At 41.7% G+C, this 18,741-nt stretch overlaps 1 protein-coding gene across 3 annotated transcripts in view; it reads left to right on the top strand.

The window, feature by feature from the left end:
* The window catches only part of ripor2 (RHO family interacting cell polarization regulator 2), a 79,933-nt gene that overhangs the window by 24,122 nt on the left and 37,070 nt on the right, over positions 1-18,741 (top strand). For all 3 annotated transcript variants that reach the window (XM_022747240.1, XM_022747238.1, XM_022747241.1), the window contains exon 2: positions 17,561-17,681. In XM_022747240.1, the coding sequence (XP_022602961.1) occupies positions 17,561-17,681 (121 nt within the window). The remainder of the gene's footprint in view (positions 1-17,560; positions 17,682-18,741) is intronic.

Genomic DNA, 18,741 nt, shown 5'->3' with positions numbered 1-18,741 from the left:
TATTGCTTGCTACTGTGTGTGTGTGTGTGTGTGTGTGTGTGTGTGTGTGTGTGTGTGTGTGTGTGTGTGTGTGTGTGCGCCTGTGTTCGTTGCATGCAGATACATATGTTTTTCCATCTGTGAGCATATGTGTGGTTTTGGTGGGGGGGCGCATAGGCTTCACATTCTTACAAGAGGAGTGCCTCCTTAAAGTTTTCACAGCTGATAGTTATTTCATAAGGCGTGTAGGCTGCAGAAAGTTAAAGCGCTCCGCTGGGACAGGGAGAGAGAAGTGATTTCAATTGGAGGCTTTCGCCGGTCTGGATGCTCTGTCAGAGTTTAATGATACAGATGACTTAAATAATGAAGTCAAATCTCCCTCTGAGTTTTCACGATCCAGGCCGACAAATTTAGCTTGACCCCACAGCCTGCGTCTGGGAAGCTGCTCTGATATAACCCGTAACCGGCAAGAGGTTGATCTGGTTCTGGTTCTTTGATGAAACTTTAATGTTCCCTGTGGGGAAATTGGGTCATTCTGTTCACAGATATAAAAGACAGTTGTTTTTATATGCCTGTCACAACAGCTACTTCTCAACTTTTCACACCTCGCAAAAATGTAGGTTGTAGCGTATCGACTCCAGAGTCAGATAAAGGGGCCATACCGTCTGCTCTGAGTCAGAGGTTATCTGGTCTCAAGATGATGGTCTGGCTTTATTCGCCTGTCTCAACACGTCCCACAATCACAGCTTTCAGGGGTTGGTGGGAGGTATTTATGTTTGTTGGGAATTTCTGGTGTCAAGAAGGTGGGCTGTGGTTGTTGTACTGGGATTAAGTGGAATGTGGAGGGAGGGGCAGAGGCAGGGAGTGGAGGGTTGACCGGGACACTAGAGGAGTGGAGGGTGGTATCTCTGGGAAAGGGGAGCGAAGAGATGAAGAACTTAAAGTTGGAGAGGCGGAACATTTGTTTTTAGGCACGATAGCGACATGGCTCTAGGGAATGTCGACCCCGCCGCTTTGGTCTAGACTGAAATATGTCAACAACTGTTTCTGATGGATCGCCGTGAAATTTGTCCAGACATTCATGGACCCCAGAGGATGACTCCTGGTGAGATTGGTGATCACCTTATGGCACCAGCAGCATCTCAATCTTCCAACATCCTGTGAGATATATCAACACTACTGGATGGACTGACACATTTATTGTCCCCAGCGGATGCTTCTTTGTGATCCTCTGACTTTTCCTCTAGTGCTGTCATGAGGTTGACGTTTGTGGCTGTGAGTGAACGAGTGTCAGATGGATTGCAATGAAATTTAGTACAGATATATGTTTATAATAGAAATGCCTAACTAGATTTGAGGTCATTTAGGAGTCTCCACTACAGAAGCTGAGAGATGAAATGAAAGAAAAGAAGAATCACTCTTCTCTCTGCTCAGCTGTCCTCGCAGGCCCTTTGCTTCTTATTTTCAATCAGTCTTTCCGGTGTACCTCTCTCAGAACTCTCAGCTGTGTATCATTCGGTGTAGCTACAGTAGCATTAGCCTATAGCGTAGTTACTGAGGGATGAGCCGTCTAGAGAGACATCAGGGCTTTTCGGGTTGGTGGCTTAAACAGGGCTGCTTTCCCACAATCCACGGCTCAGACAGTTGCTGTGTATAAGAGAGGAGAGCGCACGTAGAGGCCACTGCCAGTTACATCACAGGAAAGTCAGCATATCCAGACAACACACACGTATACACACATCCAAATGCTAAAGCAAAAAAAGTGTGTGTGCGTGTGGCATTCGTTGGGGTGAGTGGTTGTAGGTCTACTCATGGGTTTTATTATTTTACTTTTTTCTCTTCCCCTCCCTTCCTCTATTCTCCTCAGCTTCCTCCTCTATTCCCTTCCCATCTGTCCTCCCCTCCCCTCCTTCCTCTACTCTCCCCCTTAGATACAGACGAAGAATTTATGGAAGGGGTTTGAACCCATCCTCACCCCTCCTCCCGTTGTCTCTGAGCAGATCAGCACAGCATTCCTTGTGTGTGTGTGTGTGTGTGTGTGTGTGTGGTGGAGGTGTTGCCTATTAATCCTCTGCTCCAACAGCATGACCATGCTATGATTGGACACATGGTGTACTCTACATGTCATGTGCGACACATGATATTTGACATACTGGCACACACACACACACACACACACACACTCAGACACACTGCTCTGGCTGGGGCAGCTGGGAGCTGTAGCAGCGTTATGATTGCCATAAGCGTTTTAGGGTCCTAAGCTGATAATCTGTCTGTTTTGGTATTTGGTGCGTTCCCTCTGCAGCGTCCAGCAGCTGGATGAGACACTATTGGTTCATATGTGTGTGTGTGTGTGTGTGTGTGTGTGTGTGTGTGTGTGTGTGTGTGTGTGTGTGTGTGTGTGTGTGTGTGTGTGTGTGTGTGTGTGTCATGATGGTTTTATGTCTGTTTCTTTGTTTACCAGCATGAGGACAACACGCAGATAGCAATTCTGGTGTGTGATGCATCTAGTGCCAGCTGTCCTGACAGTTTTCACCATAGTTATTGCTAATCAGTTATACATGTGCTGTCAAAATCTCCAGGCTCCAGTGATGGATATCTCTGCAACTGTCAGCGCTTCTCTTGTCTTTCCAGCCTCCTGTCTCCTCTGTCTCTGCTTGGTTTGTTGTCTCTGTTGTCTCTCACTCTTGTCTTCTTTTCTCTCTGTTTGTGCACACTTTGTTTTTGATTCTTCATCGTAGCCAAAATACAGAGCGCTGAGTTTCACCTCTGTGATCACATATGGTCCACGACACCTTTGCATCTTCTCGAGAGGAGACTATTTGCACCTGTGTGATTGGTTTCTTCTGTCAAAAAGTCGAGGCTTTTTGAGGCACCAGGAAGTGGGTGTTCCCATTACCCAGCTGCCTCAGGGTGGCCGCGACACACAGCTGTGTGATGACAGATGAATTGAGGAGGAGGGGAGAGGGGGGAATGACACCGCTCGTTCTTCCTGAGGCGAGTCGTTGCGAGGATGACTGTTCACTCTTTGAACTCTGCTGCTCCTCCTGCAACAAGATTTTGCCTTAAAGGTCGCAGCTGCTCAGTTTGACAATAGTGTTTTGGTTACCATCATAACCCAAAAATGCCACTGTTGTTGCTGGAGATGCAGTTAGTTGATTGGTCAATTGACAGAAAATAAACTGACCAAATTTTTAATAGTCGATTTCATCATTTTGAAGGGACACTTCACTAAATTACGTATAATAGTCAGTTTCCTAGTCTTGGGGAGCGCTACCTGTGAAATCAGTTTTATCATTTCTTTTGGAGGAGAAAGCGTATGAAGTTGCATTATGGGAATTGTAAGATCCTGCATTTTTGGAGCTTTAGCCATACTGGTCACTAAAATCAGGATATTTTGCCTCAGCCGCTTTGATTCATCTAAAAATCTGTTTCCTACAAGTTTCCGCACTTTATAGACGATCAATACTAAATGAATGGAGCACCCATTGTAGTTGTTTAATGCTGAAATGGTAGGTTCCAGCTTTTCTAATGCGATGAGCTTTTCACTTAAAAAAAAAAACAAAAAACAAAGTAGAAGATTGCTTTTTCTGAAGAAAAAAGAAAAAGCATTTGGTGGACAACACTACTGGCATTTGGTGATGAAAAAAGTAAACAACTTTAGTTACATTAGTTACAGCCTTAGATGTGAAACTGCAGGATGGACTGAAGACTCTTTTTTTTTTTTTTTTTTACTGGTGTTGTAAAGGAAAATGTGGCCACTAAACAGAAAGTGAGTTAGGCCTTGTAGGTCCATCTCCGTTTCCCCCCCTTCATTTAAAATGAATGAGGCAGCAATGAGAGAGATACAGGGGATGCTCCTATAGATGAAAGGCTTTTGGACCTCGAAAATGATTTGTCTGCTCTATGCTTGAATGAACCCTGATTATAGATGGAGAGTTTGTCTTTTTCTTGGAATTATCAATCATGCTTGAAGAAATTCAGCTGCAGATCCTAGTGAGCACTTCTGCTTAATAGCAGTGGCTTATGTACCTGTATCAAAGAAATCACATTCAGTATATGGAGATGATCTCAGGTTGAAGCACAAGGCTGCAGCACACTGGGGACATTGTACATCTCTGAGTGGCTCTTCACCTTTTTTTTTTGCATGTCCTCCACTCTGTCCCTCTCATCTCCACTTCCTGCCCTTATTTAATACAGAAGATAAAAGCTGGCAAACAATTGGGGGGTGGCAGTGATCCATACATCAGAACATAGTGGCTGTGTTACTGCTTATCTGTAGCATTGTCCACAGATGTACAGACTGGCTTGTTTTCTCTGTCAGTGTGTGAATCATCCTTGTTCCTGTCGCTGTGACTCTGTGCCTCCACTGTCGCAGTTGATGTCTGGTTCTTTTGTGTTGTTGTTTGTTTCTTTCCTTCTCTTTTCACATCACGAGTCTCTGCTGAACTACACCAACTTTCACAATCTGAATAATTAACAATAATCGGCTGAGCTTTTAAGCAGCGAACGACTGTGGGACTTTGGTGTATGGGGTGTTTAATTTCTAATCTAATGCCCCACAAGTGGTCGTGGTGGCAGAGCTTAAAAATGCATTTCATATTTTCTCAGTGGCCCCCGCTCCCCGCTGAGTCTTTACTCCAAACAGCATGATAATCTCCACAGTTAGTTGAAATATTTAACTGTGAAACCACAGTTTAAGGAGAGATGGAACAATTGTGCCCTACAGTGGATTTCTCTGGCAGGGAGAGGTAATTTCAGGAACATGTGAAAGTGCCTTTTTCTGTCATTTTCCTTATTCCTGCTTCAGCCTTTTTCTCCTGCAGTGTGTTTCTCTTTTTCATTCAGCCACTTGGTAAATTGTTATTCCGTTGTTAACAGTATGGTAATGGTTTAGTGAAGGCTGGAGGAGGAATGAGTGAGACAGAAATCCACCATGACTTCTGTGTGTAAATTACACCCACAGTGTTGAATGCATTGTTGCTGAGGGAGAATGAGCATTTGTGGATGTACTATGAAATGAATATAACCAGAAGGCAATAGAAACAAAAGACATGAAGCACAGATAAATGTCGACCATACTACGTTTATTTGGCTGCTGTCATGGAAAAATCATATACAAATGTGGCGTGAATTGCTGTTTTCCAAAATGAAATCATGATATTAAGTGCAATTTTTCATATATTTGTGTACTTTAAATCTTTTTAAATCTCTTAAATATAAACAGCCATGTCTTTATTTCTGAAAATCTTGGCCCATGGTTTAGCAATTAGTTATTTCCCAGTTGTTAAATGCAACTGCGGCCTCAAGCCCAGGAGCTCACCGCCCGGTCCTGCCACCTCCCCAGCTGACACATCGCAGTCATGATTTGTGACAAACTCTGTAGCTGTAGCTGTTTTCCCATGGCTGGCTAATTCACACATAGCTATACACCACTATAAGCTTGTATTATCACAGTAGCCGCTATCAGTGAAAAGACTGTTGTCTTTTCCCGCTAAAAATAACAAATGGAGCTGAAATAACCGGCGTAATCCTGTTTGTACGGTGACTGCATTCCAGCGCTGCAGCATAGGTGGTCACTTTCAATCAGAGTCACACATTATGGGCAAATTAAAGAAGTAGAGCAAGTGGGAAACTGGTTCTCATGCTGACCCAAATTAAGAGAATACTAATATATCACTCATACATGTATTAGTGAAATTTGTGTGGCACAATATGAAGAGAAAAGATGGAAAAATAATGATTGGGAGTGGTAGTTCTTTCAATCACTGAAGGAAAATCCACTCTTGAACAGTTAAAAATAGCTGCTGGTGACATTTGATGCAGTTCAAGGCATTTGTTTTTCTTGTTCGTTGGTGTAATTTTCTACATTGACTATGGCAATTCCCAGTGCAGCTCAAAGATGTTCATTTTCTCGCTCTTAATGTGCTGATAATGTCACTCGCCTGCATGTATAACAAACAGAAATTTATATCTGTCCTCTTGGGGACAACAATCCTCTCTCAGGTTGAAAGTTGATTTCACTTGTTGTTGTCACGGTTTCTTGGAGTACACATCACTGCAGCCGGGTGAGAAGTTAAACCACTGGTGGTCAGCAAGAGCAGGGATGGCGATGTTGAAGGGAAACTCCACAGATTTTACACATGAAACTATTGCACAAATACACTACGACATATTGTAAAGAAAAAACAAAAAGCTGTGTGAAGCAGTTTTTGGTTCCAGGAGGCAGGAAGTCCGATAAACGTCCTCATGTGACATCACATGAGACGGCATTAGTTGTCTTGTCAGCGTTAGTTGTCTTGTGTTGCTAGTAGTCTTTATAGGTAGATGAAATAAACATCACAATTGGCTGAGAGAGACTTTCAGCAAGTTTAGGTGGGTCTACCCCTGCTGACAAAAGTGCTGCGTTCAAGAGCAGCATTTTGGTGCCACTGTCCGGGATCAGATCGACAAATCTACACGGGATCAAACCAGTCCGCAGGCTTTCAAATGTAAACTGAAATCTGGATTTTAGCGCACGTGATTGAGCAGGATGTGTTTGCTACTGCTGTTGTGATATGATTTAATTGTTTATTGCTTGTTTATAAACCCTGCAAAGCATTATTGATACTGAGTGGATCATCCTGGTGAAACAAAGTAAAGTGACCTGTTTTGAAATGGTGTCAGGGCATCACGATGTCCCACTTTGGCACTCTGCATGACAAATCTTCATCTGTGGCTGGAAGTAAACAAGGCTGTGGCTGTGCAGCAGTGTCAGATTTTCTGGAGATGATGTGGTCATGGCACTGCTCGATTTGCCTGCAGCATTTAGTAACTATGTTGTCAGTGTGTGTACGCATCATGTGCTTCTGGTTTAAGCCCCTGTTTCTCTGATGCTGCGGATGCTTCTGCTTTTTACTCTACTGCCTAATAATGTATAAATGTCATAAAAAATAATCTTTGAGTGCATTAATCTGGATTGTGCATTTCCTGGTGTGGTCTACAGTCCTCACAAGTGATTACACGCTGCTCTCCACTGCTGAAATGTCAGCGGCAGCTGCCTGAATGTAACTTCAGTCCAGACACGCCTCAGTTCATCTGGTCATCTGTACATTTAAATGCCACTCCATATCCCGGCCTTAATTTTTCCTGCATGCTCTGCCCTATGAGGACACTGATGACCTATAATTAGAATAGAGTGACTATAATCGCACGTTAAAGATATGTGGGGAAATCTGAACACACTTACACACACACACACTGGGGTGCAGAGAGCAGTAAGTGCCTTTGAACACGGGGGAAATGTCACTGAGGTGTAGAGAAATGACCTTTGGCTCTTGTTGAATGTAGTGGCTCAAAAGAAAAACACAAAGAGTAGACCTATTAATTACCTGCACTGATTGAGGTGATAATAAGTGAAATAGGATTATATCAAGCCAACACAGGTCTGAAAAAACCTCTACAACCCATATCAGAGAAGTAGCTGTCATATGCATGTGTGTATTTCTACAGCTTGGGGGAAATATTTCAGACCTGTCTTGACTTTCATGTGACGGAGCTGGCACTGGCCTCCACACACACACACACACACACAAACACACACACACACACACACACACACAGCCGACTCTTGTGTATTCCCGCACTTCGGCACTCACTGCAGTCACGTCCCCTCTGCAGCTCATCCAGTTTCCTGTCTGTCTGGTAATAAACAGTTTAACTGCATCAGATGACTGAATTGTTTGTCAGATGATTCTGGTTAATTCTATTTCTAGTCTAGATCAGTGTAATGTTGACCTGATAAAGCTTTGGTTGTTTTAGTAAATTCGCCATGGGATGATGTCTGAGATCAGAAGAGTCTGATTATTTGGGTCAGGATGCCAGGCAGTTTGATTATTTTTGGTCAGAGGAGGTGCTGATACACAGGGAGCTCAGTCAAGCAGAAGAAAACAAAAAAATAATTGTTACCTCCACCAAGGAAGATTATGTTTCCGCCCATGTCTGTTTGTTGGTTTGTTTGTTTGTTTGTTTGTTAACACAAAAAGTGCTGAACTGATTTGCACCGAACTTGGTGGATCATGGGCCAGGGAGGAACCCATTACATTTTTGGGCAGATCCGAATCATGTGCTATGAATTTGATTTTTTTACTCTGAGGTTTGTTGAATGTTGTTTGACAGTGGCCTTGGTGGAGCTCTGTGCTCTCTGTGTGCCATTCATGTTCTAAACTAAAAGAAATTCTGTTTGTACAAAACACTACAGGGCTGAGACTTATTACTCACTATTCATTATTGATGAGAAAATACTCTTGATTTAAAGGAATAGTTTGAAATTCTGGTAAATACGCTTATTTGCTATCTTTGATCAATACCACTCTCACTTCTGTGCCTCAAACTTGAAGCTACAGCTAGCAGCCAGTTAATTTAGCTTAGCACAAAGCCTGGAAACAGGAAGAAACAGCTAGCTTAAACAAACAAGATATAATGTGTGAATAAGTGAAAATTAGAGGTGCTGGTTGGTGGTTTCCAGTTTTGTGCTAAGCTACGCTAATTGGTAGGTGGCTTCAGCTTCATATTTACTGTACAGGCATGAGAGTGGCATCAATCTTCTCATTGAACTCTCAGCAAGAAAGCAAATGAGAGTATTTCTCAAAAAGTAGAAACTATTCCCTTAAGAGAATTTTGTCTCAACAAACTGTTACATGACAAACTCCTAACATCTTTGTATGGAGCAGTAAATGGCCCCATTTCCTTCATAAGCAAACATCAAATCTGTGTCCGGATTTACTACTGTTTTTCATCTGTTTCAGGTCACACAGCTTGACTTGTAAAAAGTGTCATCAGTTACTTCGTCTGGTTGTGTGTCAGGTTGTTGTTTTCGTCAAACGTTTGTGGTCCTTCAGGAATTTTCGGCCGCTGTGAGCTTACAAAGGGATGATTGTAAAGAGGCATTGTTCACATCTTCAGAGATGACTATTGACCAAGCTATTGATTCTTTTTGTACCTGCGGTATCCTCGCTGCATACCAGCATCACACAGGACGTGTTGAAATTTCTGTGCTGCCCATTGTTTTCTTTTGTGTGTTTTGTCTGTGTGATGAGATTCCTGGAAACACAATCTGGTAACTCTTGATCTTTAGTCAGAGCTTAAAAATGTTATTTATCATCCTACAGGTGAAGGAGTAGAGGTGACTAACAGGGTCTCTATTCTCAGGTTCAAAGCTTAGGGTGAATTCCTGACTGTCACCAGAACATGTTATTTATAACATCTTCCTGTGTGTGTGTGTGTGTGTGTGTGTGTGTGTGTGTGTGTGTGTGTGTGTGTGTGTGTGTGTGTGTGTGTGTGTGTACATGCGGATATATTTTACTACCTGGTAACCAGAGGGAGATTAGGTTACACTTGTGAAGGCTAGTGACTTTATTTTCACTTGTTTACATGTATGAATTTCACGTAGACTTTGTTTGACTTTTAAACTTGCTTAAATATTTTTTTTTTTTTTTGGCACTTGGAGGCAGCGAAAATAAAGTATAAACACAACTCTGATGTACTATTACCTTTTAAGCTGATTTGGCTTCAATGTTGGTAAACAGTTGCCCTTAATCACATCTATCTTATATGGAGCAACATTAGCTTTTATTTGGAGTTCTATTAAATGCTCCTTTGTGCATCAGATATGTGCTAACTGTCTGTTTGTTGCTAAGTGGGTGGTGTGCAGTAGGTTTTTAAAAGTTTAAACAGTGGAAATCGGATGGCAATTCTTTGTAGATTTGTCACTACAAGCGAACACCTTTCATATACATGTAGAAATTTAATCTATTATGAATATAAGAATATGAATTATAGCAGCTTTAATTTCCTGCACCTCTCAAAATGTACATGTCATAGTGTTTGTCTCTGTGTTTTAAGTAAACATGAACTCAAAACTCTTCATTGATCAAAACCTTTCTCTGGGTTTGATCCTTTTTCAGTCGGCTGTGACAACTGAACCATTCTTACTATTAAAGGTGTCTCATCACCACATGCTCACACACTGACACTGGCATTTTTCTGCTGTGCACTGTCACCTTAGAACAGTTTCCTCCCTGTCTTTTTAGTTCCTTTGAGAAGCCTCTTAGTGAGGATGAATAAGCCCTTCCTCAGGAGGAGCTTGCACTTTTCCTCTGCACTGAGAATAATGAGGCTCTCTGTTCCTGAAGTCATCTTACCTTGTTAAAGTATAAATGGCCAAATGCTGTATTCAGTTAAGAAGCGCTATCATAATCTTTCTGCCGTACACTACTGTAGATTCACATGTGCACGTACACTGTTCTGGTGTCACCTTTCATATACATGACTGTGTGTGTGGTTACGCTCCGCTGTGCGTTCTGCTGGGCAGATTTGTCGGTGTCACACACTTCGCCTGCAGGGACATTTGGATTCGAAACAGGTTCTCTCCAAAAATGGTGAACATGGTTAATGGGATGTGATGAGAGCAGGATTAGAACATGCTGGCTTTCATCTCAACATAAATCTTTTGCATGCGTGGAATTATGTCTAAAGTTCAGGATGTCTTACTGTGAGTCTTAAAACTTAACTTGTTCATTCTGAGGGAATATTTGAGGGAACTTTTCATTTACATGCACTCACTTTGTAGTGCACCATGAGCGTGCTTAATAGACCTAAGTTTCTTTTTGACTCTGGTTGAGACGTTCGAGAGCTTCAGAACAAGCTGCTGTGCTTAAGTAACAAAACCAGGTAGTGTCAGGTGTCTCACCCTCTCGTTTTCAGTTTTGAACAGGATTACAAGGGAAGAAGAAGACAGAAGCAGAATGTTATATGTTTTGGCTGAGGGATGAGAGCTAGCAGCCAGTTTTAGCTCAGGTTGGAGCTCTACCAGCAGTTATCTTCATCACCAAACCAGCATGGACACAAGTGTGTGTAGCACTAGGGATAACTGAGCAGCTTTCAGGCACGCTCTTGCAACCTGCAGGGTGTGTTGGAGCATGTTACTCTATTTCCAGTCAAATGTAACAGTAAATGATCACTATAATCTCTTGCATTTGTTCTGTTTCAACAGAACCCCTAATTATTTTTCTGTTAACCAGACATTTCATACACTATCTTGTATAAAAGCTCTCATCATCTCTGGCCTGCTTTATTCTTTAATTTGTTCCTATTTTTATCTGCACTTCCTGTCACATTAAATACAAATAGATGAGAATAGAAAGCTTAATGACAAATTTTGCATCTGCAAAAGATCTGAAAATAGATTTTTTATTTTTTTTTCCAAATGAAGGGCTGGTGCTGTATGAGCCTCGGCCCTGTAACACGAGGGCGTGTGTCCTACTTCTTGGCAGTTGGCTCATAACCGTTGTTTTACGTAAGACACTTACTTGTCTGCTGTTGCCATGGTGAGGCTAATTTATACAGGCATCAAGAATTAGGCTCCTGTTGTTAACATGCACTGTGGGCTAACGCTGGTTTTTTCACATAAATACACACTCGTACACACTTGGAAAGAAACACACACACTCAGAGTATTATTCATGAGTTAAGAGAGTGTGTATGCGTGTGTGTTCCTCTGTGTGTGTGTGTGTGTGTGTGTGTGTGTGTGTGTGTGTGTGTGTGTGTGTGTGTGTGTGTGTGTGTGTGTGTGTGTGCATGCCTGCAACTGTTTGTTGGTGAGACTCCTGTATAAAAGAGGAGAGTGAAGTGGGCACAATGAGCAAAGTGTGAGTGTGTGTTTTGTGCAGGAACCCTTACCAGCAGACAAGAAGCTCAGAATGATTGATGTGATTATCAGTGAGAACAATTCAGAAATGCTGCAGTGCAAACTTAGCAAACTGCAAACTTAGTAAATAAAATCCATGAGAGTTAAAGGCTCTAACATGGATTTACCTCACCTGTGTTCCCCATGGGAAAAGAAAGTGCCTCTATCATGTTTTACAATAAATTTATAATTGTATGAAAAATGATGAGAGAGTAAAGATGAGATTGAGAAGTAGAGTCACCTGAATACAGGCCCTGAAATATGAATGGATGCCTCAAAAGATGGCAGAATACTTCTTGTATCTTTCTCTGGGAGATGTTTGAATCTGCAGCCGTTTGAATGCAGAGCAAAGAAAGAGAGTAAAGTTGTGTAATGTTGTGTGTCCTGTGTCTTTAAGGAAGACTCACAACCTGCAAGTCAAAGGTTATGTGACAATGGAGACGGCTAAAGGTGACCATGGAGAAGAGCATAACGCAACTGTCCTTGGGCCCTCTGTAAAGCGACGCTTGTTATTCAAACCCAAAATGTTTCTTGATTCTTTCAGCTCTGTTATTAGTTTTGTCAAATTCTGATTTGATCGTCTCAAAAATTTTTAATTTAACAATGATGATTACAACTAAAGCCTTGTAATGAGGCAACCTCCCTCCAAAATATCTATTGTAAATATTCATGCAAACATAACTTAGGCCATCAGATTTCAAAAACCACTTTTAAGGAACCTTCCATGTAAATCACTTCTTGATTCTTTAATGTCTCACTGTGGTTCTTTAATGTCTTCCACCGGCGCTGTTCACAAAGTCTCCTGGAGACATACAAGACATAATAAAAAGAAAATGGCACAAGGTTGTTGGCGTAAAAAGGCAACAGATGTCATTTTAAAATGAATTCTTCCTGAAATGTGTCAGTTTTTGTTCAAGCTAAATTTCATGAAACATTGTCCCATCCCCAGCTTACACAGCCAACAGAGGTGGTGACACACACACACACACACACACACACACACACACACACACACACACACACACAGACACACACTGTCAAGGGTGGGACTAAATCATTAATGCACATGGACCCTGGAGCACTTGCGGCAAACTGCTATTACATCAGTTTTTCTGCTCTTTCATGCAAGTCCTCCTTCACTAAGTTGTGTGAGAATGTGTTATTTGTTGGTGGCACTAAGAAGTGCAGAGTTTTTTTATGATTCAGTGGTTGCACTCAGCTCTTTGTGAGGGAATGTGTGTGTGTGCGTGTGTGGGGGGGGGGCATTGATTTAAATGTGAAGTTTGTTTTGAAGGGGCTTGCTGAGTTCTGGGAAAGGTTTTGGGATAAACCAGAAGTTTGGATGAGTGTGGACATTTAGCATGCTGCTCATGCCAAGGTGTCTACTACAAGAACACAAGGAGAGTAAAAACAGGATATATTTTCTTTAACTTTGGGTAAATGGCTAAATATTTTACTCTTATAGCATTAATATAGAAGAAAATGAGACATAAACTTACAACTAACAGTTATTTCATCATTACTTCATCTGCAGATTATTCATTTAATTCATCTTTTTGTCTATAAAATGTAAAAAGTGAAGTAGTGAAAAATGTCATTCACAGTTTTCCTGGAGCCCAATTCTGATGTCTTAATATGTCTTGTTTTGTGAGACCAACAGTCTAAAACTAAAACATATTAAGTTTGCTATCATATATGACATTTTTGCTTTAAAAATGACAAATGAATTGATTTCAATAGACTGATTTGCAAGACATAAACAGCTGATGTTCCTTTAATCTGCCTGTAACAGCTCGATACACTTCCACATCTTAGATACAGATGCTGCAGATGTTTTGCTCATAAAGCCTATTGTGTAATGCTTGAAACACAGGTATTGGCTTTTTTTTTTTTTTTTTTTTAAATCTGGGAGAGAAAAGCCGAGATGATTATCTTTTTATAAAGTGCCACATTTATCCAGCAGTGGGTGAGTGAGTCCCTGAAAATGAATGTGGGACAAAAACTGAATGAATTTCATTCACCATCTTACAGTCAGTGTTAGATTTCAGTGAGCACACTGTGTAACTCTGAGGTGAATATGAAGCTATTTTCTGCATGTACTCTCTGATGACAGTACTCAGTGTTATTCCCTCGAGTCCTCGTCATGGGCAGAGCTCGCTGCTCATACCATTTGGGAACATCAAGGTATTGAAGGGATGTGAAACTGAACAGCTGGTATCATTGTGTACAGTTTTTAGTTCTCAAGTGTCCACATCTTCTCTCTAGCTTCGTCTAAATCCTCATGAAATGATGGGGAAGTGTGAGGAACAGTATCGCTGTCCTGTGATTACCCAGTGAACATTAGGTAACAAAATGTACCATTATTTGCCTCCCACTGCTCCTCTTTTAGGAGAGTGAGTCAGAAAGTCAGAGAGACAAACAAGGCAAGGCAGAAAACTGTGCTGTTGCACATCCAGAGACCAGAATGGACTAAAATGCTTCACAGCATTAGAACAAATTGCTGCTCTCCTGTAAGGTTGTTTGTTTTACTGTCAGACGTGACAAGAGCGAGGTGATAATGCAATACTAGTAATTACCGTCTGTCAGCAGAATCATATCATAATGATATGGGCACATTGTGTTATCGGACGAATTTCTGCTGTCCAGATTAATATTTCAGAGCCAGTTGCAGTATACGTACAATTTAACAGTGCGGCACAGTTAAAGCCTCTGACAGAAAATCAGGTATGTGCTGTGTTGTACCTGTGGCTTTACTGTTTACTGACAAACCCTAGACTATACTTCTACATCGCTACAAGTAGGTGAGAAGTTTAAACACGTGAGTCAGCAAAAACAAATTTCATCTGGTTTTCAGTTTCCCTTTGAAGATGCATTCACTGTTTTTTTTTTTTTGGATATTTGGGTAAAGCACAGCGAGCTTAAAATGCAACATTTGACATTTTTTCACCTCGTAAAGTTGATAGGGCGAATGTGTATACAGTAACTGTTGTTTATTTACACACGCAGGAGGCACAGAGCAACATTAATATTCATTTGGAGTGATGCAACTGGCCATTTGACAAATGCACATCCAATATTAACATTAATTTTTTCACTGTGTTGTTGTCTCTACAAACTCCTGAGGGAAATGTCTGGCTCTTGAGCTGCTAAATGCTCCACTGTGTTCACCAGCTAGTCTCTAACCTTGTCTGCTGTGGAGGAAGTGTACAGGGAGTTTATCTGAGCATTGTTTTTTTTTGTTTGTTTTTTTGCTGAAAACAGCTGTCTGCTTTAGCTGAAAACACAGTTGAGAGGAGAGCAGAGTTTGCAGCCCCGACAACCAAAACAAAAGAGGCGACAAAGCTGGAGGGGAAACTTCAGAGTTGGGCGATTATTTCAGTTTGTCACTACCAGCAACAGGTTTCACGTTAACACATAGTAATGTGATTCATTGTTAAAATAAGAATTATTGACTTGTGCTGCTTTAATATTATCGTGATATAGATTTTAACTGTTTGTAGCCTAAATTTTTAATTTTCTTGCATATTCTCACATACAAAACATCAACACATCTGTAGAACCGAACAAGATATATGTTTGTCCATCTCTGAGTCACAGCTAACCGGCTCCTCAGTGTCAAAGTGAGCTGGCTGCTATTAATAGCCTGAACAGTATCAGTCTCACCAGCCTATTGTCCCCCAACCGCAAAACATGGATCTAGTCTTTCCTCGAGCCCCGTGTCGAGTCTTTGTGTTGCTCTCTATCTGTCACAGACACCAAAGGGAGAGGATATCAGGTTGCTGGTAGTACTGCGGTGTCTGCGGAGGGAAGTGTGTGTGTGTTTGTACATGTATTTGTATGACAACATGAGCCCGACCCAGCCCCCCCCCCAAAACACAGACATGGTCTGTCCTCTAGAGACAGAAAGATGGATGGAGTAGTGGAAAAAAATCAAAGAAACGGGGCATGTGCAAACACAGGGCCCCACAAACAGATTAAAAAAATAAAAAAAGCAGTAATTTGCTTGTCACTCGGTTTCGACTGGTGATGCTGCGGGATGTTTTCACTAGTTTGTGAGTGGAGGCGAAGCAGACACGGAGGAGAGCTGAATACTGAGGCTTCACAGGCTCATTCCTCTGCTTGTTAGCAAAGTTTAATTTGATTTGACAAATCTGTGCGTCTCTGTCTCTCCTCCAGGCTTTTCTGTGATTCCATACTTTTCCTTTAGCTCAGTTGTGATACAGATTAACAAGGCAGGAATGGCACTTGTCTGGCTCACTGCAGCTTTTGCAGTCATCACACTGTCAACACTGAAGTCAGCATGTTGGTCAGTTGAGCAGATGCTTATCTCTGCATTTGCTTGTTTGCTTTTCATCTCTAAATTCAGTTCTTCAATGATAGCTCTCGTGCCAAAATGTCTTTCCTCCAGGGCAGTACTTTCTGATGGCCCTGAAACTGTCAGGGCAGTTTGCCATGGTAAACACTGCAATCGAGAGAGCAAGAGAGTGAATGAGCTGATTGTGTCATTGAGGTTATTTTGTATTAAATACAGAATTAAAACAACCATCAAATACATATTTTCAACCAAAAGGTTCCAGGAAATATGAGACCAGAGGGACTAAACTCAGGAACTTACTACTGTAGGAACGAAAAGTCCTCACTAAAACACTCATCAGATCCTTAAATTAGTTCTTGTTGCTGAGGGTTTTTGCCAAAATGAGAATCTGGCCTTATGGATAAATAATCAGTAATTTATAGAGAAGATCATAAATACTGTTTCTCGTATTGTTTGGTTAAAACTCAGCAGAATGTGAGAGGAAATTATTGTAGCGTACTTTGTCTCATGGATGTACCGATCAGATTCTGAAGTATCGGCCGGTACGTTTACCAACCTGACACCGGTGCTCTCTTTTTCCCAATAAAAAATCTGTGTATCTCACTCCTGTTGGGATGCTATTTATTTGAGGTAACATGAGGCCAGAGATTAGAAGATACACCTGCGCCATGATCTGGACAAAATCTCATCATGCTGGTTGAAACTGTGATTGAGTTATCTCAGTGGATTCTTCTCTCTGGGCACTTGATCTCTGTTAAGTCATTATCTGACAGCTATAGATGGACTTTTCTGTGTCTATTTTCAGCCTGCTCCCCAAGTGCCCATCGTGAGTCATGTTGCATCTCCAGGTTTAAAAAAGGTTGAAATCTGACAGGCTCCTGCAGCTAAATATAGACACAGTGATAAAAGATGTCTTAACTGCAGGAGAGGCTGATTAGATAACTCAGTCATAGGACGGTGTGGATTGGCTTTCCTGGAATTCATTAGATGCATGTATGTGAATTAGATCGCTAACTGGCAAAAGTGGCCTTTTTATGCAGTGGCTGCTGCTTGCGACACATCTGTGGCTTTTAAACAGCTGTCAGTCTGATGAATTGTATTTTTAAAGGAGTCTAAGTCTTAGTCGGTCCGAAAAAATGTGGACAAAGAAAGTGAAAGGAGTCGTGTTGTGCGCTCCTTGTCTGAGGTGGGAAAACGTGCAACAGTAACAGTAGAGGTATGTTTGCAGTTGAGTGGTGACAGGCAGACCAGAGGAGTCATGTTAGCACAGGCTCTGAATGCTGCTTGTCCACATCGCACACGGCGAGCATCACCAACAGTGCCTACTTTGTGCTACACTGCACAATGCTCACTGTACTCCAGTTAACCTCCGTGTTGACATGGCCTTGGTGTTAACTGAGTTCACAAGGTGCTTTTATTGTGCTTGTGATGTATTACTGTCCCTGGTCCTTCACTTGTTGTCCAAATATTGGCAATGGATTTGTATGTAACAGATTTGTGTGTCTGTGTTTTTTTTTTCTCTCTCTCTCTCTCTTCTCCAGGAGTGTCGTCCCACATCCCAGAGATCATGGCGGCCGGCACCCACTCCCCCGGAGGGCCCAACGGCATAATCCGGAGTCAGTCCTTCGCTGGCTTCAGCACATTACAGGAGCGACGCTCACGGTAGGCAGAAATCTTCAAAGCGGTTAATCTGTAGTCAACTGATGTTACTCATTTCTGAAATAACAATTTAGGTCAGCGGGTGATTCCGGGACTTTGTTCTAAAACACTGCAGCAAATTGATTTTCCACAAACAAGTTTAAAGTACCATATCCTCAGAAACGGTACTGATTTGGAGGTTAAGCTTTTTAGAAAATAAGTTAATGATGTCTAACATTAAATGAAAGTCATCAAATAAAAAGTCAACAGCAGATCAGGCCATTAAAGAGTTGTTTTATCATTGAAGCGCTATTCCTCTGATTTATTGCAGTATTGCTTTAATCGAAACAGCAGAGCCGTACATATCCTGACTTTTAGTTCTCAGTATGGGTCCAGTTTCAAAAACACAGGATCCTACAAATCCCATCATGCAGCTTCATAGTTTTTTCATTCAATTTATTTTCTCCTCCACAGCCACAGAAAACATTACTTAACTGTTTCCGTCATGACCAACCTTCATGATGTTAAGCAAGCCACAGCAAGTCTAAGAATTCAGCTCCTTTACAGATTCTTAAAAAGGGTGATCATCAATCTGTTGCATAACCACACAGCTAAGTCAGTTTCCTGAACACTGTGTCATTCACAACCAGAAGCTGCTTGAAAGAAGTCGGAGATCGATAAAAGTTCTTGAGAGATAAGAGTTTTATCTGTGTTTCCTCCCTCTCTGACTTCCTGTGGTCCCGCTGTGAGAACCTATTTGAAGACACTGTTGCCCTCTTTTCTCTGTGCTCAGACAGTGAACGGTGTAATTGGTTGGAATGACTCGGGGTGTGGGGGCGACTGACAGCGACTGACAAGTTACGATTCTGATAATGAGCGAGGTGGAACGCTGCAGAGATGCGGCTTCTTAGGCCACTCCAGTGTGTCGGTGTATGTGTGTGTGTGTTTGTGTGTGTGTGTTATGAGCAAAGACCATCCATGTTTGTATCCATGTGCATGTTTCATGTATATGCAAGCATGCATACTGCAGACTTTGCACTTTGTGTGCAAGAATGCAAATGCACAACTATTAGTCAGTTTGGAA

Source organism: Seriola dumerili, unplaced genomic scaffold (assembly GCF_002260705.1).
Source record: "Seriola dumerili isolate Sdu_G_001 unplaced genomic scaffold, Sdu_1.0 BDQW01000110.1, whole genome shotgun sequence".
Classification (NCBI taxonomy): Eukaryota; Metazoa; Chordata; class Actinopteri; order Carangiformes; family Carangidae; genus Seriola; species Seriola dumerili.
Note: the sequence above shows the minus strand (reverse complement) of the source record. Positions and strands in the feature narration are given on the sequence as shown.